Here is a 24,006-nt window from a genome sequence, read left to right as displayed (position 1 = left end):
GTAAAGAGCGCAGTGGTGTACAATGGAGTGGAGTGCATTGGCATAGAGTAGAGTGGGATTTTGCCACTTCGGTTGACGCAAATGTACAAAACCCAGTCCTTGATCTAGCATTACGACAACAGATCAGGCTAGACATGGTTGCAGTCTCCAGCCTCGGCCCCTACAATGACTAACAATGGCCAGGTCACATTGCCCCTAGCAGCGTTGCCTGCGGTCTGTACTATTGTAGCCTAGATTTGCATTTGCTGGGGCATCCATATAGCGCCAAGAAATGCACTCTGAGTGGGGTAGCTGCTGTAATGCTGGCACTGGAGTCCTATCCAACTCATCAAGCTGATATTAAGTCAAAGGGAATTCGTTTGGATTCATAAAGTGAGGCAATATACAGCTGAAAATGCTGAGCCCAACCTTATGTTTAAGATAGAGGGATCCATTTGATTTTCCACCCATGGGTAGTTGATTGAGTGTGCCAAATCTATAAAGTAGGTTTATTACTCTTGCACTTTCTGGCGATTGGCCCTTTGGGCTGTGTCCTGACTCAATCAGTTATGCTTATTCATGTGCCCTATACTACACCTTCGCCCATATTCTGAGGTGGTGACACTAAGTATTCTTTTATGTTTCCCTCACTAGGTGTCCCTCACTCTTTTTTGTCCTGACGAGACCCCATATTCTACAGGGAGTCAAAACATCGTTGACAATACCAAATTAACTTAAATATTCAATCCTTTGAATGGATAAATTGTTGTGAGCTCTTTATGTAAATCAAAGGGAAGTTGTTTGTTTTTTGGTGTTGGAAACCCTTGTTCTTCTGTTTGGTACTGTATTAATGTACATGGTTGTGTTTTTGTATTTTGGGGGGGGGGGGTTCTGTTTTTATGTGGGACAGTTCATATGGTTTGCTTGTGTTGTTTGATAATACAAATTTGAATAGCATTACAACGGCTGGTTTGTGTTGGATCACCAATTGTGCAAGATCCCAGTGTTAAGTCTTTCCTGACTACCTCCTACCATGTTCTGAACTTTGCCGATGTGCTTTTGTTCATTTAAGTACACAGTTAATTGTTCAAAATAAACTATATGTTAAGAAAAAAAAATGAGGTCTGTTCTCCTCATCAGTAGTTTCTGTACATGAAAACACATACATCACCCTTGCTAAAGATTTGGAAGATGATCTAGTATGGAGACACACTGCTACTGCCATATTAAGTAACATATGAACATTGCAGCCACTGATCAGGGAACCTCACCCCTAATGCAACCTTTCGATTGGTCCTCTAGAACCCACTGACTTCGCATGGTAGCACACAATAGAACAGTGAGGCCATAGTGCAAGTACATGAAATACAGTCATGTAAGCTTCCCCTACTTTGCCCAGTGAAGATAATGGGAACTCGGACTAAATCATAACGACCCAATAAGCTTTTCTTCAAAGCACATTTACATTATTTGAACACTTTCGAAAAAGTAAAGTCTAGTATTATGCCGAGGAATCTCAACAAATCCAGCGCTAAACTCAAAGGCATCTTCGTTAAATTGTCTGTGCTACAGCCAGGAGCCAGGTATAACAGGGATGTGTGTAGGTTGCTGCGCCGCCCAGACAATGTTCTGAACTCCTCAATTTACATCATCTTTGGTAACACCTCTGCTGGATTACCAAATATACTCAAATATAACTGACGTGAAGGAACCTGCAACAGAGTTGTCCCTCTCTCACTCCGTGAAAGCAGGCTACACAGCGGAATAAGTTCATTAAAATAATCATGGTTCTTGTTTAAGCAAAGGTGCTAGCTGAAGCAGAATCCAAATTGATTGCAGGTTCTAAGCAAAACTTGTAGGTTTATCATGTGAACCTTTGACTATGCCATGATTGAAGTGAAAAGGAGTAGAATAATCTAAAAAACATTTTGCGTCCAACAGCTCTTTATAATGTTTTCCCATTTTTGACCAATTTACCTACAAATTAAATAGTTTAAGTGAGAGACGGCAAATGAATGCCTGAATGGACTTTGTTTGTGCAACTAGTAACCTGGCCCTAAAGTCAGCAAGTCAAAAATTGTGGAACTGGGCCTAAAAGCAGAAGAAATAAATACTTGTTTGAGTGGTTAAAGAGAACCCATAAGACTGTGAATCCAGTGCTTTGTATATTACTACTGGCTGGCAGTGTTGAGCAATCCGATTCACTAAGATAAACGTTCTAACAAAAAGGAAGTCAGTCACGAGAAATGTAATTGCACAACGGAACAAAAAACAAACCCAATTCCTGCTACTGAACAGGGCTTGGATGGACTTAATGTAACCATTCAAATAGCCTTCTCTCCTAAACTGACAAACCGCATATCTCACAGAAAAGTTTAATATAGGACAGCGAGCAACACCGTTGCCAGACTAAAGAAGAAACCGTAAAAATACTACAAACATGCTATGAAATTTAACTTAATACTAGATCACAGATACTGTAAGCACAGTTTATTATTTTGTGTGATTTTAATAAATTTGGAAGTGTCCCTGCAAAATTGATAGAAACATTTACGAATAAATAAGAGCATTTTCAAAAAAAAAAGACTAAATGTTCTATGCACTTTACTAAAAAAAATATCACGACTAGTCTGCAAAATCAAAGCAAAACCTTAAGGTGATTTGATAACACCCTAATCTCCATAAGTACGACACTCCTATCCATTTCAATAGAGAGGCTTTTAAAAAGAAATGCTGCAGAGAGTTAGCCTTTGAAAGAAAGAGCATTTGTTTTAGGTCGTTTTTTATATATTTTGAAATAAATCCGTTGGACTTTGAGTATTTTATATTTTTACAAGACTTTGGTTGTTAAAACACATTTAGTTTGTTTATGAAATGCACAAGATGTTGAAAATATCTTTGACCGGATTAATGCATGTGAAATACAAACATGTTTTGTGATTTTTTTTACCTTGTGCATTTTTCATTATTAGGTTACCTGTATCACTGCAATAGTTCTTGTTTGTCTGCATACCTTTCATGTCAGGTGATGACTAACCTAACAGTACAGCACTACTCTCAAATGTAGTTTTGGGTCTTAAAATATACATATTTTCTGGTTAATCTGCAATTCTTTTTGGGCTCTATTTGCCTATCAGTAAAGCTACATTTGAGTTTAATTTTCTTAACCGCACCTATCATTCTGGTTGGTGTGTGCATTTTCATATAAAAATATTTCAGTAACATTTTCATTCAAAAAATGCATGATCATTGGGGGCAGAAGGAACAGCTTTTACAATCAAGTCATTAATTCATACCCTACCCACTCGATGTCCACAGCTTGCTATTATCAGCCAATAGAAACTAGGTCTAAACTATGTCCCCTCAACTAGTCTCAGCTGCAAATCCCCAGTTCTCCCCGATCAAAGACTCCCTCCACATCTTGGATGTATCCACCTTGATGGACACTATCATGATGATAGCCAAAGCACATACATCCCTGCAACAAAGAGCTCGGGGATTATACCATCACTACTGTAGCAATCAGTCTTTAAGAGGAGTACTCAGTTGCCTGTCTGGCACATGCATCGAGAAAAGCCATACCTTCATCAGAGAGTCCAGTACACCATCAAAGGAAATTAAGGTAATAACGTGAGCATCTCTCTCTGTGGGGATTTTTGATCTGATGCCCAACAACTTGATTGTATTATATACAGCTTTGTAACTACTAACTTTGGGATGCTCTGACAGTATTAAGGCATAAGGCAGCGGTATGATGGGTTTAAGCAGCCTGGTGGTTGAGTCAATTAATCTTGGTAAAGCTGTTAAAATCAACTAGGTTTCTTTTTGCACAGATGTACCTACTTTCTTTTTAGCACTGTGGTATATGCCTAGTTCCATTCTTTGGTTTTTCCAGACAACTAACCTTTTAGTTTATGTTCTTCTCTTAAATTATATATGAACGTTATCAGCTTTTCGTATGTACTTCTAAGATTATGGTATTTAGAGAATTTAAGCAGTTCATCTATCACAGAGGTTGCAGTTTCAAAACTTCTTGTGAGTTTAACATTCTAAACCTACAATGACCCATTTCCCTTCTGTCAACTAGGTTTTTAGGTAGGCATAAATGTAATTTTCAAACACTGGTGGTTTATTCTTTGGGTCTAGTGCCACCCATGTAAACACTAAAGCATGGTCCGATATGGTAATGGCACCCTTTGAGGCAGTGGCAGAGGGATGTGAAGATGTCTTACTGAAAATGAAATTACCCCTTTGAATACAAGTAGAAAGCATATGAAAAGAAGTAAAAGTTAAGGAATGGACTGCTAGCACTCATCCACGTGTGACCCTCTAGAGTCTAGATGACGACCATGGCTAATAATTCACTTTGACCTGAGGGCATCAACGCTCCACTCTACAGAACCCTGAAGATGAGAATAAGAAAAGCCTGCCTGTGAGAAGTTAGCCTGGCATATGATGTCCACTAGTTCTAGTGGGCACCTTGCACCAGTCTAATCGACCCTTATTGATGGTGGTTGTAAAGTCAACCTTATAGAAAGCTATCCTAGTGGTAGCATGGACCAGCAGTCATGAGGCTAAGACTTCAGAGAGCGTATTAAGCAAGTTGTTTTACCAATTATAATTCCTTGAGTACCAAATGAAAGGACACCACACAAGGTATATATCAAATATATATGTATTTATTCTAACACAACCCACCTGCACTCTGAGGTCAGAGGTAAAAGTACAATAAAAGTAACTCAATTACTATACGATAAGTTGCACAGTATACGTTATGCCCTAGGGGCCTCACAAACCATATACTACAGATTCACTGATAACAAATAATAAGTCTGCCTACCAACCTGGATTTACACAGAATACAGGAAACCGCAGCCCTTTTGGCCAGTAGTTTAAATTGTTAAAAAGGTTTTGAGGCAGGTCAGTAAATCATCTAACTCTAGAGACTATGGATCAAAATCAACCTTCCAGAGTAATGATTTTGGGTCACAAATCTTCCTATAGTAACACACAAAACTTTACATGGTTGGACTTTTCTGCTATTTAATCCTAGACTGTTTTCTTTGTTTAAGAGTGTATTTCTGATTTTTTTTGCCTTCAGAAGCACTTCAACTACTTCTTGACAAGCTTCAACCTAAAACAGTTTCGCTGAACAACTGTATTTTTCAAAGCATTACCTTTTTTGTCATTGTGGTATCCGAAATGGAACATGTTACAATACAAGGACCATCTACTAATAAAATGCAATAACTGTAGTATTCGGATCAAGCTAATCAGATTTGACAACTGCAATTTTTCAGTTTATTTAAGACAAGGGAAATGCCTAGCTGACTAAATCCTCACCTTTGTGCTTTTGCAGAGTTATTTGATAGGGTAAAAATAATGCCCTGCTGCTGTGTAAGTTGTTTAACCTATTTGAAAGGGTTGTTAAATTAAGGGTAGCTATGAATCTATTGATCTAAGAGTGATTATCATTTCTTCTATCCATTCTAATGGTTGGGGGGGGCTATGGTTGTTTTCAAGTTATTTAGACACTCAAGTTAATTATTTGCCAGATGATGTAGACATTTGTAAATTCAATATCCAATGACAGAGACTGTATTTTTACATCAGAAAGTATAATGAGCAGCCTCATTTTGACTATTTGACAGATGCAAAAAATGATGAGCTGCAAAGGTAGTCAAATATGAAATTTTAGCATCAACTTTCAAACACTTAACTGCCAGATGCAAACAACTAATTTACAGGGATAGGAGAGGGGCCACTTACCGTCACTTCATTTGATAACTTTATTTCGGTCGATGACCATAAAAGTGCAATAAAATATGTACAAGCACAGAAATAAAACCATAAATACTGACAATTTAAAAAGTTATTAAACATGGAGTTATCTAAGATGAGATAAAAAAAAGCAAGGGGCCATTACTTTTTGTTAATAAAAACAGTTCTTCTCTGCCACATGCCATGTAAAAATCGGGAGACAGCGAAGACAATGAGAGGGGCAGTACCGTATGTTAAAACTCTGCAAGCTTGTGCACATTGTCTAAAACCCAAGTTTTTACACAATGGGATAATCCAACATTTCCGAATTTCACTATATGCCGGGCAGAAAAAGAAAATATGTACAATGTCTTCCCTACAGTAATTACAAGCAGGACAGTTGCCCTCCATCGACTTTGCCCATTTGGATGTCAATGCCCCAATCGGTATAGAGCCGTGCCTCAGTTGGGTGTATAATTTTCTTGCAAGTGGGGGCTGCACTAAATCCAGGAATACCTCCGTCTTGGGTTCAATTTTCATCAGTAGGAACTCATTAGACAGGCTACCCAAGGAAGTCGAGCAATACAGTATTTTAAGGTTATGAGACCTTACAGCCGCCACTAACACAGACCTTTGCGTCCTCACGCAGCTGTCCTCTGGTGTGTCCCACAGTTGGGGCAAACCAATTTGATAGAGGAGAGCCTTTACATGAACCAACCAGGGTATGTTCTTGTTCTTTAGCTGCCCCCAAATTGCAATGAATTCTGCTCTAAAGGATGCAAGCCCTGGCACAGACCAGAGCCTTCTCCAGTAGAGCAGAGGTCGTGAAGCTGCCAGTTCGTTAATGGGTTCCAAGCCCATATCTAACCATAGTGGTATAAGAGGCGTGCTTTGGGGAAGGCCAACCAGATTGCGCATGAAGGCCTGTTCTACCTTCAGTAAGTTATGTATGTTCGTGTGTCCCCAAAGTTCTGCAGCATAAAAGGCTGCAGACCTGACCAGTGTTTTATAAATCTCGAGGACAGGGGCAACTGGTTTGAATATTGAGGCTCTATAAAATCTGCCTATGCCTCCCATAATCTGCGCCAGTCTCAGGGAAGATTTAGAAACTTGATGGTCCCATACAAACTGCTCGGTCAACGTGACCCCCAGGTAGATAAAAGTCTTAACTCGTTCTAATGGAGTTCCATTCAGTGCGGGATTTGGACGGGTATGCCTCGGGGGATTGAAAATCATAAACTTGGTTTTCTCCAAGTTAACCTCCAATCCCCGCGAGGCACAAAAGGTCACAAACCTGTCCAGGACCCGCTGGATGCCCAATGATGTCCGCGACAACAACAAAGTGTCGTCCGCGACCATCAGAGCGGGCACCCTACCGGTAGCCAGACGCGGAGCATCATTATCCCTAACACCCTTGAGTTGATCTATCAGACCATTAACGTATAGGCTGAAAAGAGTGGGGGCCAGTACGCAGCCTTGACGTACGCCCCGGGTTACAGGGAAACGAGCTGATAATTCCCCATTCCTCCCACACCTCACCTGTGCATAATTCCCTGTATGAAATCTAATTAGGGCCTCCAATAAATAGGACGGAAGACCTAATTCCTCTAACACCGTCCAGAGCCTCTCCCTAGGTACCAGATCGAACGCGGCCCGCAGGTCCACAAAAACAAGGTAGAGGCTGCCACCCTTTACTCTTGCAGTTTTCCAGTATAGGACCTGGAGCCGGAAGATCTGGTCCATGGTCGAGACACCTGATCTAAATCCGGCTTGGAGGGTGGTCAATGTTTTGTTCTCCTCCATCCAGCCCAGTAATCTGTCGAGTAAAATTCAGCCCATCAGTTTCTGGGTAGTATCCAGTAAACTGATTGGTCTGTAATTAGATGGGCGGGCAGCCCTTCTTAAAAATTGGAACAATCTCGGCTCCTAGCCAGGTCTCTGGTAATGCGGAACCCTGTAGGACCGCATTAAACAAGACCGCCAGGTATGGAGCCCAGATTTTTGGTTGGGAACGAAAAAGGTCCCCCGGGAGCTTGTCAAGGCCTGGAGCTTTATCGGGAGCAGTCTCTCAATTGCAGATTCAACTTCCTTGAGGGAAATGGAGTCCAGGTTATTAGTGGCAATCCTCTCGTGGGCATCCAGCTGCTCTATCTGGTATCCATGGCCCAAGGCCCCCGGCAGTCTGTGCTCGTGCGGGGGGTCGTGAGAATCCCAGAGACTGGCATGGTATCCTGGTTTTGACGGGGGAAGAGCCCCGGGCCCCAAGACCCCCGGCAGTCGGTGCTTGTGCGGGAGGTCCTGGGCCATAGAGGTCCAAAGGACCGTAGCCACTTTAGGCAACTTGACCCGACCTTGGCACACATATGCCCCCAACTCAGGACTTGTGTAGAGTGCCTTAAAATGTGCCTCCCACACTGAGGGAACGATATTCGAGACCCCAGCCTCTCTCTCTCTCTCTCACCTCCCAGACATTTACAGTCATCTGGCCCAGTCAACAACTTTTACTTCCTAGCATTAAGCTTTTTGAAGCTCTTTACTCAATGCTTATTCCTACCCATTTATAAAGATTGTGCAACTCAAGACTCACTTAGAGCCTTTTTCTTTCACAATTCTACATTTGGCTCCCTGGCTCTCCAAATTATTCTCTCTGCTAATCATAAATGTTCAGTGCACAAAGATCCAGCTGGGAACTACTAAGAGCAGCCTACGCTGCCATCAGCAAGATTCTCAAGACATGTAGTCTAGGCCTAACTGCAGCACATCTTTCACTCACAATGACTCCATGTTTTTGTCTTCGTCTTGGAGTTAAGGAATTCTTATTACCTGGGGGAAATCCTCTCAATTATTTCACTGCTACATCACTTGGACTGCCTCACTGAGGCTGAAAACCACTACGCTGACCCCCCTAGCCACAACCGACTGGGTCTGATGGATATATGCCTCCAGATGAACTGGGTTGTCCATCCCCAGAACATTGTCCAGCCTTTTCTACTGGGTCTAGCTCACCATTCGATTTTTCTGGTGGCAATCTGACTCTGCACTAAGATTGCACCCACTTGCGTAGACGATGGCTAGCACACTACATCTGAGCCAGGCTGCCATTCCTTCTACTCTTTGTCAATACCTGCCAGCTTGTCTCCGATGTGCTAAACACTGCTGCCTCCATCCTGCAAATAGCACATACCCCTATATCAACACGCCACAAAAAACAATCATGCCCACTCACTATGGCGAGTCAGATTGTATCAGGGTAAGCTATTTTTATGGCACACAGGCCTGTTCTGGTGAACGAGCGGAGCTGGCAAAGAAAAGTTGTACTGTTCGTTCAGAAAGTAAATGAGCAGTAAATATAGCTTTAAATCTTGTTTATATCTTGTCACATTTGCTATGCATTCAAAGACAAGGGGTCAAATGTCAGCTTGGTTCTTCTTATAAATTGCTGCTTATTTTATTCTGGAAATTGGGGTTTACTATTCTTTCTCGGACTGCAAATTCAGAGTTTTTGTTTTTTTTTAATGTGAACTACCCGACAATCGTGCCAGGGAGACATGTGTGCGAAATGAAAGGCTGTAGGATGTCAGTTTTTTTCTGACACACAAATTTTAAAGAGCTTCTAAATGAAATTTACAAATATTTCATGATATATTGGAGATTCAGAAAACACTTTATTTTGTCATTCTGAAGAATGATGGAAACAAAGATTTTAATTGGATCAAAACAAATCAGAAGTTTACTTTGTGATTTGCAAATGATAAATATTTTTCTGAATAAATTATTGAACGAAAGGCAAGGCCTAGCATACGTTCAAAGCATTCTTTACATTTTAGCTGAATTATTGAAATAGTTTTTTACCTTCTGAATATCTGTTATGAATGCAAAATTGGCTGGTCTGCCAATAACTGACACGAAGGTAAGCTAAGAGCTGTTGCAATATCATTGGTTAATGGTAGATTTTCCTCTGGCTAGACAGGACTAGTTTTGTGAATAAAAAAAGTTAAGCCTCAATCAATGAGTGAACCACACTGGAAGGGCATACTTGGCATGTATTGTTATTATGACTGTTGCCCAACCATGCACACCAGTGTCCTTTATGAAGGCTAGGACGAAAGAGAAGTAAACATCCAAATCCTGCCAAAAACACACGCAGACAAATAAGAGCACTACATAATCCAAGAAACAGCTCTGTGATACAAATATGTTGGATGGATGATTCAAAGAAGGTGAAAATGTAACTGTGCATAGCACAGATGTTCTGCACTACCTTAAGACATGCATATAATGGCCTAACTGATCCACAATACCAGCTCAACTAAGGCCCAAGTGTGAAACTGTTTACCAGCACTAGAAGTCATACTGCAAATATAGTGTGGAATTTGCAAGGCAAGTGTGAAACAGCAGTGTACTAATGAAAGCTCTGGCAAAGGAGTGTGAAAACCTGGGACTACAGTCTTGTCCCAAGGGCAAAATTACTCTGAAGCAAAAGGCATGGCGAAACTAGAAGCAACCAAAGAAGGTCGATGCAGTGTAACAAATTGGAAGCATGCTCAATTGCCCACTTAAAGGAATCGACTTTGTACTCACAGATTTAAGAAAGGGAATGAGGGAGCTCAAGGACAGTATCCTGTACGCCATAGTGACACAAAGATACAATATGTCTGCTGTTCCCACCTCCTTCACTGTGAGTTTTGAATTCCTCAAGTAGTATGGCACTCAGAATGCAGTGACCTGCCCACATGATAAGTGATACAGGGTTGTTTTAGTCCCTATGATCAGGCAATTACGTCGAACGTGAGAAAATAGAGATAGACCAAACACTGCCCACGCTTTTACTTATTCTACCTTACTAATATGTGTAGAATAGATCAGTGCATATCTGTAAACGTCTTTTGTGAGCATGGCTGAAGTATGCTATTTGAGAGGGTGACCCCAGAAAGTGACCTTTTTTGTAGACTCACCCCCCACTTTTTTGCTCCAATCTTAATCACACTCCAGGTTAGGAGTGTGATTAAGATTTTACCTTATAGAATTCTAGGCCGGCATGTTTCTAATAAGGAAGATGGTTATCATGGATTGTCTCAATAGATGCAAAGTTGGCAGTAATGTCAGTTAATTAATGAAGGATTAGACACAAAATCACTGCAGCTATTGCCTGAAGATAGACTTTAAAGTGTTGAAATCTTTTCATGTACATGAATTACCAGCTGTAAAAAGACTTGTTAGATAAAATGCCGATGGTTTAAAATGAATTTATTTTTTACCAGCCTAAAGATGTTTCCATAACGAATAACTTTTTTAACACCTACGAACCCCAAATTTTTAACGTTGGCAGCAAAATAGTCTGCGTTTGATAACCTAATATGCCTGTGGCCATGCTGTCTAGGTGTGCAGTAACTACTATGCAACAGCTGTGCTTCTCTGAATGCGACTTTTTTCCCACTCCTTAGATCATTTCTTCCTTATTGTGTCGACACCCACTTCCTCCATATAATTTACCACTGGTTTTTCGACTTCTCCCTCACTTCCTCCTGGATCATCATAGCCTTGACTCCAGTTAGTGGCCACGCCCCTCCTGCATAAAATTGAGACCCTTCTCTTCCTCCTTTACTTATAGGATCACGTACTTCCCCTATGCTACTATCTCTTGCCTACCATTGACTTCCCTGTCTAATCTTGAACCATTTAGAAAACATTTTGCCCACCCACTAGCAACTCCACAATAAACTCCTGGAACTACTAGAGACAATTATTAGAAGCGATACATAAATGCGACAAATACATGCTCCTGCACGCTGCACCTTGCTAACATCTCCCATCTTTTATTTACAATTCTCCTCTCATGCCAACCACGTTGTGCCCCACCTTGTCCACTTCCTCCTAGCATCAAATGAAACACTGCAGGCAACACTCGTATCCACTTTATGCCATGTTTGTAGCTGTCACCTGAACCTCATTTTAAGAGCCTGGCTCCACTGCACCCCCTGGTCGCCCAGCCTTACCTGCGCGTTTCCCTCGTTCTCATTACTGTAGCAACACCCCATGGCGGGGCAGCCTGTCCCCCTAGGCCGGGGTCGCTCACAAGCTTCTACAGCACCACACTTCAGGTCCTTCAGCAGCGCCCCTAGCAGGCGGGCAACATCACATGACAAGCCTCGGCTGCAGGGACAACAACCAACAGCGGAACTTCCGGCACCGCTCAGCTGTGGTCTGAAGCAGCCGTCGGCTGGCGAGGTCTCCCTTATGCGGTGAGCCAGCCACAGCGGCGGCCATCTTAAACTGGTGCTGCTTCTATTTAAAAGTCCTATAACATATACCACAACGATATAAAGTTTAGATTTCCCACGCTTCTATGAGGTTCATCACAATTTACACCATGTTTCAAAATACACATATACAATTGTTTTTCTACCTAATCTACCATAATTCATATATTGTGCTTTTAATATAACAGTAATACAGATCTGAGTACGAAACTTTTATAATGCACTAGAATATACCGCTAACTGCTCAGATCAGTTTTTGGGAAGTAACTTCCAGTTTGCTGCCCTTTAAATATTATATTTGCAATGAGGCGATCTGAAGAAGGCAGCTTTTCAGTAGTACACCTATTGTCCTTCTTTCATTTCAATAGCTACAACAGCTTGGCTTTTAGATTATTAAAGGAACGCCTGGAACGGCGTGGCCCGGTTTCAGTTACGGGTGGTGTTCTTCGTCGTTAGGCTGTGGTGCCCCGTTTATTAAAGGAGACGCGACTCTTCCTATTGTGTAAAACAATAGTCTAGAAAGTAATGACTTTCCTTGTAAGGTAATGTTGCAAATTCAGCCCTGCCAAGTTTCCAAGGACCTATGCCTGCTGTTCTGCTCCAGTTCAAGTTTATGGCACCTGTGGTTTTATGTACCCCATTATAAAACAGGACTACAAGTCCTGGAATTCCAATAAAAACAACTGTACTGGAGCAGCACATCACACGTATTCCTGTGAAACTTGGCAGATATGCAAATTGCTATTGTAGAATGCTGATAAAATAACACTTTAATATTCCAGTATGGATACGATTACGAACCAGCCGTTCTTGGGAGCTCCACAAGGATTTGGAACTCCCATCATCGGACCCTCCTTATGACTACATGATATACTAAAGCTCTCCTCTTTAAAAGGCATTTAGGTTAATGCCATGGACTTTTACTCGCTTTCGAATGTATGTTTTTTAAATCTTCCCATGTTGTATCTCTAGTGTACTCAGGTGATGATTATTGGTAACTGTCCGCTTGTAAAGCGCTCTGACGCCCCTGGGTCGCTGTAGAAAAGTGCCCTTCTTCTATGCTCACCCCCCTTTTTGCTCCAGATGCTGATGGTTATGGCTCTGATAGTGCACTGGAGACTGCTGCCCAGACGTAATAAGTAATTTAGCAATAGAAATCAACTTAATTGACTTGCTCATCAAAAATAATTTTTCAGAAAATGTTTGATTTTTCGAATTGGATTATTAGGGCATTGTGTAAACCACCATTCCACTCATACATTTTAACATGGCTTGGTTGAGTTAGGAAAAGTCTAAAAAAGAGACTGATCAGAATCTCGACCTGGCAGTCATCCAAGCGCCAATGATAATGGCTCAAAGGGTGTTGTGCAAGAGAAAGGGGCATTAGCTACAAGGTGACAGCTAAAAAGGAGGACCTTGAAATGCTCCTCAGCTCCTTTGAGAGAGAAAGAATAGAGAGGTAGGGTCATTCCTCAGAAGAAGAACATGAAGAAGGTGAGGTTGAGGCCCTGGCCCAAATTGATAACTATGGGGAAGAAGGTAAAACCTTCAACTCTCCACCCTTCCCCAGACCCCCATCACCAATAGGAAGAGACAGGAGTCACTCTAGCAGACCCCCCAGTGGTAAGGTGGGAGGGAGAATAAGCTTGACTTACTCTCCCTGGAGGAGAAAAATCTTGCAATTGAGGAAAGGAGACTAGCCCTTGAGGACAGAAGGGTTAAGTTGGGCCTTAGGCCCAAAGATGGCAGCAGCAACAATAGTATCAGGGAGAAGGAGGAATCATTTGACCTTAAAATCCCCAAAGGGATTGACCCTAAGTTTAGTGATGTTGATGATATTGACAAATGGTTTGCAGCTCTTGAGGGGGCCTACACAATGATGAGGATAGTACACCAGCACCGGGGCTCTCTACTGTGAAGTGGTTTCAAGTTTAAAGCTTGTCCCACGATGAATCTGAAAAGCCACCCACAGGTAAACCCTTAAGTACCCTAGGGAAAGGTTTGGGATGATTCAGGATCCCTCCTAGAGGAGAGGCTGGACAGAGGGGAGGATACTCCCATGTCCTTTGTCCATTTTTGTGCCAGAGTGGGAGCCAACGGCTCTCGGAACTGGCTCAAACTGGAGTATGCAAGGAGGGCACCAAATGTGCCCTGCAAAGCAGTCTGGTGGTGCTGGAATGCACAGCACCCCTGCCCAATACACTACGCCCTGTCTGGAAGGTGGTCACACCTCACTGTGGTAGGAAACCTATTGTTCTGCCTTTCCCTACTTGAGCTCAGCTCAGCAGCAGGGCAGCAGAAACGTGTTTATGGTTGGCAGCAGTACTAGCTTGCTGTTAGACCCTAAAAGGCTGGAGCCGGGAATACAGGGGGGCACCCTAGGGGAGCCCCCAGTACATGGAATGCTACATCCAACACTGGAATCTGTGCTTGGGTAGGATTCCAACAGGTTTGATACCAAACATGACCGGTTTCGGTGCAGCCAATATATAGTTAGATATCTCATATTTGACTTGATGTCCACTATATGTATTAAATGGCTGACCGCACTTACAAAGCCTGGGGAATCGACTCCGGGGTTTGTAGAGGGGCCATGCTCATGAAGGGGCACCCTCACACTTGTAACCAAGCACCATGCCCTCAGGACTGAAGAGCCTGCGATAGGGGTTACTTATAGGTTTTAAGTGCAGTGATGTTAGATTTAAGGAAACATATCTGTTGCAGGTGGTGCTAGAACCAACTTACACAGGCTGCAATGGCAGGCCTGTAGTCACAGTTTAAGTTGTCTCTCATGGGTGGCATAATACATGCTGCAGCCCATGGGAGACCCCTTGTATACTTATGCCTGGTTATCTTAGTACTATATACTAGGCACTTACAGGAGTACACCAGTAGCTACTGACCAGCCAGACTGGAAAAACCAAAGGTGGTGGATACTGGGTGTTTCGGTGTGTGGTCTGGTTTTGTTGCTGGTGACCTGCCAGACACATTCCTACTTGCAGCACTTCTAAATAAATGCAAAAACAAATGGTTTAAAATCATGCTTAAAGCCTACATTAAAATAATTTGTTTTTGCATTGTTTAATTAGTACAATACACTTGTCCTGTCTTGCTAGTGTCTTTACCTGTACAAAGTTCTGTTTTAATGTGAACCCCAGACATTTGCACTGACTTTCTGTGTGCGTGTCTAGTGTATGCATGTGCAGTGCATGTGTACCACATGTGTCATAGTAGGACTCTGTTTATGGTCAGAGTCTGCGTACAGGGACCTGTGGGATCCATTTTCAATAACCCATGTTTTAGCATGGCACAACATAGAGGGCAGATACAGCTTCCCCAGACAGTGAGAGTGTACTGACTGCATTACTTCTCAGGCACTGAAGTGAGGGAAATGGAGACAGGGTTACCCTTAGAAATTCAATGAGATTATTGTTAGCAAAAGGCTGATGATTAGTTATTCCTGACCACTGTCATTTAGTAGATGGCAAGAATGTGTCATGGGACATCAGTTTATGTTGTTTGAGGAAGTTTCTAAGCAAGCTTACTCTTTTGTCTTTCCCTGATTACTCCTTCAGGAAGACTGAGGACAGCCAGGCGCAGAGAGCTTACACTTCATTTTACACTTGTTGTGGATACTCCTGCATAGGGCTAGCACCATTGGTACTTGGTGTGAAGCCATCACCTTGCACAAAAGTTGTGCCTGATAGACAAATTACATTTGAAAGAGAATAAACCCAAACTAGTTCTAGTTGATCCACATTCCCTATCTAGAAATTTGATATGAGAGTGTAACTCAAATTACCGTACGTTGTTTCACTTTCAAGTTCTTCTTGACCAAGAAAGGGAATGCTCCGCAGAGCACTCACAGGACAGCTGTGTGAGCAGGACTGGTGTCCGCATGACAGCCAATCTCCTAGAGGTGAGGGGATATTACCTGCTGTCTGCACTTCTTGCTGGAGGAGCCACAGGTCTGCCTTGCAACTGGAAGTCTACCTGTCTGCCTACTGAGTGAGGGGAAGAGTGTGCCTGACCTTTCAGGAGGAGAGACTATGCAGAGTGAGAAGCCCAGCAGCTTCCTGGTGTGAGGAACACCCAGAAGAAGCTTGATTGCCTGTGGAGCGAAACCAAAGAGGCCCTTATTGTGTGGATATCTGGATCTCCTTGAGCCATTCCCTTTGTGATCTGCACCAAGCCATTCAAGAGAGAAGCAACATTGTGTTATTCTGCACCCTTCGATGTGCCCAAAAGACTGGTGCTGCTACTGATAGAGCGCGCGAGGTCACCCAGCCAACAATTTCGCCGTTTCCGGCTTCGGGCCCATATACTTTCAATTCACACTATTCATTGACAGGGTGACTTCACGGGCTGCTACCAATTTGTGTGAATTCCCTACTGTTATTACTCAGCGTACCCGACTTACCATCCACCGACACGGGTACCTATGACCTCAACGGATCAGGGAGCTAGCTGTAAAAGGAAAGGCAGCAAAATACAAACTCAAAAATGACATTCAATACTGTTGTAAAATGACCACGGACAACTGGAAGTTTTAAAAGCTTTATCTAAAGTTCGTTTTCATTAAGCATCAAGTTTACAAGAATAAGGCAATCAATAATCAAAATAATGAAGAGTACATAACTATAGAGAAATAAAGTCAGGGTAATCATGGAAATGCTAATATGAGATGCAACAGGAAACGCTATGAATTTAAGGCAAAAATTATTTAGACAGTTTAAGTAAGGCCGTTCTAGACCATATCAGAAAATGACAAACTGCAATGCAAAATATGATTTCTAAAAGGTAGGGTAACATGGGAACACGTTATGAAAATATGCAAATGACTTTACGTTTCAATAGTTGCGGCAAAAGCATGGAAAAATCAACATGTGCAAGGTGTCTCTTTATTGAAGCAAAAGACAGAAAAATAGAAAGGTGCAAGTTTAAAGAACTTAGAGCAGTATTTACCTAGACTGGTGTGGAAACCAAACCCTGGCCACGGGTCAGTTAAGGACAGGAAACCCTCAAGGAAGGATACCCTCAAAGGACAGCAGGTGCAGAATGGACACCCAGGACAGGACAGGATACCCTCAGATTAGGAATCAGGACAGGACCTCAGGACAGGACAGCAAACCCTCAGGACAGGACCGCTCAGGACAGGACCGCACCCGCAGTTTGGAAGCAACGCCTGCGCTCCACCCTCTCTGCAGCTATCGATCAAGACCCCGATTGGGTCAGCGAACTCCCAGCAAAGTGCTTCGCCAGCACTTTAAGGTTCAGTAGAACCTTAGTCTATGGTCAATTTCGGACAGAGTGCTCCGCAGCGCTCTGTATCTTCAGTCACCTATAGAGTACGATGGGTCTGTGACAGGTCAGCTAAACCAGACAAGTCGGACAATTTCCCCAGGTGAACCCAGGGTAGATATACAGTTTGGGGACGGTGTACCACCCCCCAATGTTGCAAAGTGTCAGAATCCCTCAATTTGGATTGGTCCTAAGATAGGATTTGGGTAACACACCAATCAGAATACACTATTTGGAGGCCTTATTTACATCTCAGGGCACCGCCTAGCAAGATTGGGGTTCCCATGAGAAAGTTGCGCAGAATACAGGCAAAGAATACATTTTTGCAACATATTAGAACAATATCGTGACGTTGCGGGGCGAAGGTGCTGTTTCCCAGGCTTGCTTCTGGTATCAACCTTCTTTGGCAGCTATTCAATGCCGAGATGACTTTCGGCGAGTCTGCGCACAAGTACCCTCCAAGATGGCTTTCAGTTCAGTCAGACCCCCATTCCCCGCGGTACATGAAAAGTAAGCGAGAACAAATTAATACATAGAAATAACATTATGAAAACACATCACAGGGTTTGTACTTTCAACTTATCACTAAGAAATATACTTATGCAGTCTAAAAGTTAGCTACATATAAACAGATACAAGAGCAGTGGCACGAGCAGTACGACGTTATTGGCAAAGCTATGCATTACGCATGCGCAACTATTTCCCTCCAACTCTGCAAACACATCAGGACACGTGAGTGTGACTGACGCATGCGCAGACACTTACTCCCAAGCAGCGGCCATTTTAAAAGACTCGAGTTAATTATTTTAGTAAAACACATAGGCAAGCTTCGGGAAACCTCGTTTAAACATAAAATAAACGTTAGTAAGACGTACAAATTATTACTGGATTACACACGGGCGAGGTTCATGAATAAAGCACGTCGCAAATGCGAAGCTTTGCTTCATCAATCCCCTCTTTGATGATATTTACTATCATCACAAAACTAAATGGAACCAGATGCCAACTTCTCACACCTTATACAGCTCTATTTCTTCCAGCAAACGATTCAATTTCTCTTTCTCATCTTTTGTAGGGTGAGAATTCTTCACCCTTTTGTATATCTTATTATTTATCTCCTCCAATTCAAGCTCATCCACACTTCGTTTCACCCCTCTCGCATTCACTTGATGCTTTCTGGTGTGCTTACGGCATTTGCAACAGACAAATATGAAGAATAGGATGAGACCTATAATTCCAATTGGCATCAGTACCTTAAACAATAAGCTTTTACCTACGCTAGCAAGCCAATGACCTACATTTGAGAGACCATCTACCAGTCTCTTCCAGGCACTGTCAACCTCGAGTGGTTTGAGTTCCCTTTCCAAATTAGTAATGTTTTTCACGTATCTTTTGAGCTGTACACTTTTGTCCGGAATATAAGTGCAACAATGTTGCGCCTTCAACATCCGGCAGACTCCGCCCTCTTTCGCTAATAAGGTATCAAGAGCAAGTCTGTTCTGCAAAACCATTGATCTGATCGCAACCATTTCGGTATTGACCAGCAGAAATCCATGAGCTGTGTCAGTAGACAACACATCCACTATAGTGGACAATTTGCAAATTCTGTGAGTGTTCAGAACCACTCCCACTCCAGGTATCAGTGCACTGAAAATACTACCCATTATTTCACCTACACTTTCTCTTTTACTACGCACTAAGCCATTAGTATTTTCACTGCTTCCAGCAACTCCATTCACATGGTATATTTTCGGGAAGACAATGCCAAAGTAGCAGCTTCCATACCAGTGATCCGGCAATTTGAAATAAGCCTTGTCCCCACAAATATAATAAATTCCAGGAAACACAGGCTCTGACCCATTTTTGAAACCCCAACCTCCAATTACCTTGTAATTATGTTCGCATTCACTGGAACCAATGAAAATGTTATTATAATAGCTAGTCTTCTCGCGGTGAAGACATAGCTTGCCTTTCTTTTCAAAATCCAGCAACAGAGCAGGACCCGCCCCACCAGTTGAGGTGCCTTCCATGTTCTCTGCCCATCTTGGCCTTTTCTGACTTTCGTCATTAGCCTTCTTTTGTATTTTAATTCTCCTTTTCTCTGCCATGTTCAGGAACATCTTTTCCTGCTCACGCAAAGAACAAGTCAAGTTATCTCTGTGTGCGTCACCTATGTCGATATTACCTATAGTCAGAAAGTAGTCTCCCATATATCGTATTACGTCACTTTTGGTATGTACAGGATTCAAGTTCCCACGTATGGGAAGTTCAGAAAAGATCACGTCGTTGTTAGAGTAATAGTACTGTAACGGTCCTCTTTTGTAAAATAAACTAGCTAAAATGCTACAGGAGATTCCATATGTCAGCGGCAAGTGATGGTATGTCACGCCTTCAGCTACAGAGGTAGGTAGCTTCATGCAGACATAGCAATCTTCAATTTCCATAGTCTCTACATAGTGTATTAACAAGTTTGCGAAAACATTTAAGTGTGTCCTGTTCTTAACTCCATGAAAATGTAGTCCTCCCTCATCTGATGCTTCTAAGTCTTGTTTTGTTTGTCTCAGTGCTCTCTCATGTCTTGCTACACTCTGTGTTGTCAGCTCTTCACTGTCAGTATTTACAATTTCAGTAGGGACAATATTAGTATTTTTGCTTACAGCAAAGGGAATGAAAATTGTTAGTCCTATCCAAACTAATATCAGGACAACTATACTACAGACACATACCTTGCAGCAAGTTTTGCAACAGCTGCGACTAGGTCTACCATTCACGTTTGAATCAGACATTTTGGCTCAGAAGAAGTTTCTCGACCCCTCTTTGTGACTCTACACGAGTAGCTTACTTTGTGCAAATTCACGGTGGCTCGTCTTCTTCTTCGGCAGAGTACTCAGGGACGGGTTCTCCGTCGCTCTCGTCAGTTATATCAAGATCTTCAAAGTCTTCCAACACAAGTGTCCATTCAGGTGACTTGTACTTTTTGTTTTGTCTCTTTATTCGATCACTCCTTCTGTTGGAGATACCTTCTTGTTGCTTAGCCATGCGAGCGCTTCTCCTTTCTTCTGCACGTTTTTCTTCTACCGTTTTTATCCTTAGCCTCAATTTCTTGACAAATCCATGCTCAACGTGCTTTCTCTTCTTAAGTCTTTTAGTTGGCACTTGGACTTCGTTTTCTTCTCTTGCCCTCTTGTTTTCATTAGTTTGTGGCAATTCTGCTACTTCGTCCCTTCCTACCTCACTAGTTCCAGGACTTGTATCTGTTTCTTCTGCCTAGTTACTAATCTGGCCTTGTTCAGGAGAGTCTTGAGCTTGCTCTTCAAATGTCTCTGTTTCTGTTCCCTGAACACGTTCTTCTAATCCTATCTGATCCTGTTCAAGCACTTCGATCTCTGGACTTTCTTCCGCTCGAACTATTACGCTATGTCTAGTCTGTCCCTTCCCGACATCAGGAGTCAGTGGAGGAGTATCAATCACTTGCTCTGTATCCTTCACTTGTTCAGTATCGAGCACTTGCTCTGTATCATTCACTTGTTCTGTATCAATCACTTGTTCTGTATCATTCACTTGTTCTGTATCAATCACTTGCTCTGTCCCTGTCTGACCTTCTCCTTCCTCAGTTTTGATGTGAATCTCAAGAGTCTGAGGTTCTTCGCCTGTGCCTTTCTTTTCCTCTCTAGTCCACTCTCTACCTTCCCAAAGTCTCTCACTTGTTCGAATGGGGTCTTCAGTGAGATCAATCAATGGAATCCACTCCTCTGGCCATATGCTCGGCAGCTCGTCTTCAGCTACTTCTGGCTCAGCTTCTTGGACCCCTTCAGCAGGCTGGGCTCTTGGTAGTTCGTTATCAACTATTCTTGGGCCAACGTCTGCTGATTCTGCAGCTCGACTGGTACTGGGCTGTACGTCGTCAGCTACTTCTGGTCTGGCTCCTGCAGAGTCCTCTGCTGGACGCCCTTCTTCTTCAGGCTCTTCGTCTGGTAATACCTTCTGGGTGTGGCTGGCGTGTACCCAGCGTGGAACCCCTGCACACTTTACTGCTGTGGTAGTTACCAGGATCACCTGACGTTTTTCTCCCCACCTTGGCTCCAGGCAGCTCTTCCGAGTATGCTTCTTTATCTTGACCCAATCTCCCGGGACCAGTTTGTGGAGAGGAGTCGTTGGATTGAGGATGGCGTCTTCTCCGATCTGGCGAGAGATAGAACGCACTTGGTCACCCAATCTTTTGCAGTATTCAAGCACCAAATCATCAGTAATACTCAACAGTTTGCTTCCTGGCACCCATGCTTGTCTCATCACTCTTCCCATAATGATTTCATGGGGACTTAGGCCTGTCTTGCGGTCAGGAACACTTCTGAGTCCCATCAGGACCAGGGGCAGGGCCTTCACCCAGGTCATTTTAGATGCATCACACAGTTTTGCTAGTCTGTTTTTGATAGTTCCATTTATCTGTTCCACTGTTCCAGAAGCCTCTGGACGGTATGCACAGTGAAGCTTTTGTGATATTCCAAAGGCCTTACAGAGTTCGGCGATCACCTCATTCTGAAAATGTGAGCCTTGATCTGATTCAATAGTGACTGGAACCCCGAACCTAGGTATCAGTTCTTTTAGCAAACACTTAGCTACCGTTTTTGCGTCATTTTGGGGAGTAGGGAAAGCTTCCACCCATTTCGAAAATAAACAGACCATGACAAGGACATATCGCTTCCCTTCACAACGGGGCATGGTGATGAAATCAACCTGTATTCTCACAAAGGGACCCCCGGACCTCCCAATTTTTCCCAGTTCCACCACAGTTTTCTTCCCTGGGTTCATCTTTTGACATGACAGGCACCTCTGGCAGAGGGACTCTGCTACTTTCCTGAACTTTTTACTGTACCAAGTCTGTTGGAACACTAGAATCATGGCGTCCCTACCAATGTGTGATCCTTCATGTATCAATCTCGCCATTGTGCTAAGTAAGTGTCTAGGTAACACAGGCATACCAGTTGGACCTAAGATGACACCATCCACACATCTTGGTCTACACCCATCCTCCTTCCACTTCTCTCTCTCTTGCCAAGGTGCCGCCTGCTGCCACTCTTTCACTTCATCCCATGTAGGCACTTCTTCAAACACCTTAAGTTGGCAGCTGGTTCCTGGCCCCCCTCGTTTTGGATTTACGATATACCGATCTCTAGCGCACCATTGGGCCACTCGATCAGAAAAATCATTTCCCAGTGATACAGTGTCCATGCTCTTCTTATGAGCAACACACTTCACCACTGCCAGTTCCTTTGGTAACTGGATTGCCTCTAAAAGGTCTTGAACAACTTTTCCATTTCGAATTGGGGTACCTGATGAAGTCAGGAACTCCCTCTGTAGCCACAACTGGCCAAAGTCATGCACAACCCCATAACAGTACTGACAGTCAGTATACACTGTTATGCGTAGGTTTTTCCCAATTTTGCAAGCTTTTATCATAGCAATCAATTCGGCTACTTGTGCAGACTTTATGTCAAATAGATAACCTGCTTCTTCAATTTTGGTTAAGGAGACTACCGCATAGGCAGCACTCAGGCCTCCTTGTTCATGTCTTAGACATGAGCCATCCACAAATAATTCCTTGTCATGCACAGGCAATGGTGTTTCCTTTATATCTGGGCGTGGCTTGGTATTGAATTCTGTTAAATCAATGCAATCATGCTCATCATCCACTCCACCTTCCATATCCGTTGGGTCGGGGAGTAAAGTGGCAGGGTTCAAAATACTGCACCTAACAATGTTTACATTTGCAGCACCCACAAGAATCCTCTCGTATTTAGTCAGCCGACTAGGGGTGAGATACTGAGTCTTTGTTCTGGTCAGTAAAATTACCACTCCATGTGGGACATACACAGTTACAGGATGTCCCATGACAATGGACTCACTCTGCTCTAAACTTGCGCAGGTAGCAGCTACCGCTTTCAGACAACCTGGTAACCCAGCAGCCACTGGATCCAGGGTGGCAGAAAAATATGCCACAGGCCTACTAGTTGTGCCATGATCTTGTGTCAGGACTGACAACGCGCAATTATCGCGAGTGTCACAGAAAAGGGCAAATTCCTTAGTATAGTCTGGCATTCCCAACGCAGGTGCTGTGCACAGACAATTTCGCAGTTTGGTGAAGGCTGTTAAGCTTTCATCATCCCATTCTACAATATCTGGTGTTCCTCTCTGGTCATTTTTATCAAGGGCCTAGCTAGGACTGCAAATCCCAGAATCCACTGCCTGCAGTATCCTATCACTCCCAGGAACATTCTGATCTCTTTCTGAGTACGGGGTAACTGCATCTTTTGTATTATTCTCACTCTTTCTGATGTCACTTTCCTGACCCCTTTCTCTATCTGGTGCCCCAGATATTTTACTGATTTGGCACAGAACTGTAATTTGTCAGGGGCCACTTTATGCCCCTTCTCACTCAGGTGATTCAGTAGGGCAATGGTGTCAATCACGCAATCCCTATGACTTTTAGATGCCACCAAGAGGTCGTCTATGTATTGCACTAGGACAGAGTTTCCAGGTAAGACCAAAGTTTCCAAACATTTGTTCAAGATCTGATTAAAGATAGAGGGGCTCTCTGTGTACCCTTGAGGGACCCGGTTCCAGACATACACGTGACCATTGAAGGCAAATGAGAAAAGAAATTTGCTATCTGGATGCAAGGGAATGGAAAAGAATGCATGACATAGGT

General features: G+C 43.0%; 1 protein-coding gene across 1 annotated transcript in view; it reads right to left on the bottom strand.

Annotated features, from left to right (window-relative positions):
- The window catches only part of LAMTOR1 (late endosomal/lysosomal adaptor, MAPK and MTOR activator 1), a 102,549-nt gene extending 90,594 nt beyond the window's left edge, over positions 1-11,955 (bottom strand). Inside the window, exon 1 of the mRNA XM_078658628.1 lies at positions 11,736-11,955. Within this exon, the coding sequence (XP_078514754.1) occupies positions 11,736-11,777 (42 nt within the window). The 5' untranslated portion in view covers positions 11,778-11,955. The remainder of the gene's footprint in view (positions 1-11,735) is intronic.
- Positions 11,956-24,006: the final 12,051 nt, after the last annotated feature.

This window comes from Lissotriton helveticus, chromosome 8 (genome assembly GCF_964261635.1).
Source record: "Lissotriton helveticus chromosome 8, aLisHel1.1, whole genome shotgun sequence".
Classification (NCBI taxonomy): Eukaryota; Metazoa; Chordata; class Amphibia; order Caudata; family Salamandridae; genus Lissotriton; species Lissotriton helveticus.
Note: the sequence above shows the minus strand (reverse complement) of the source record. Positions and strands in the feature narration are given on the sequence as shown.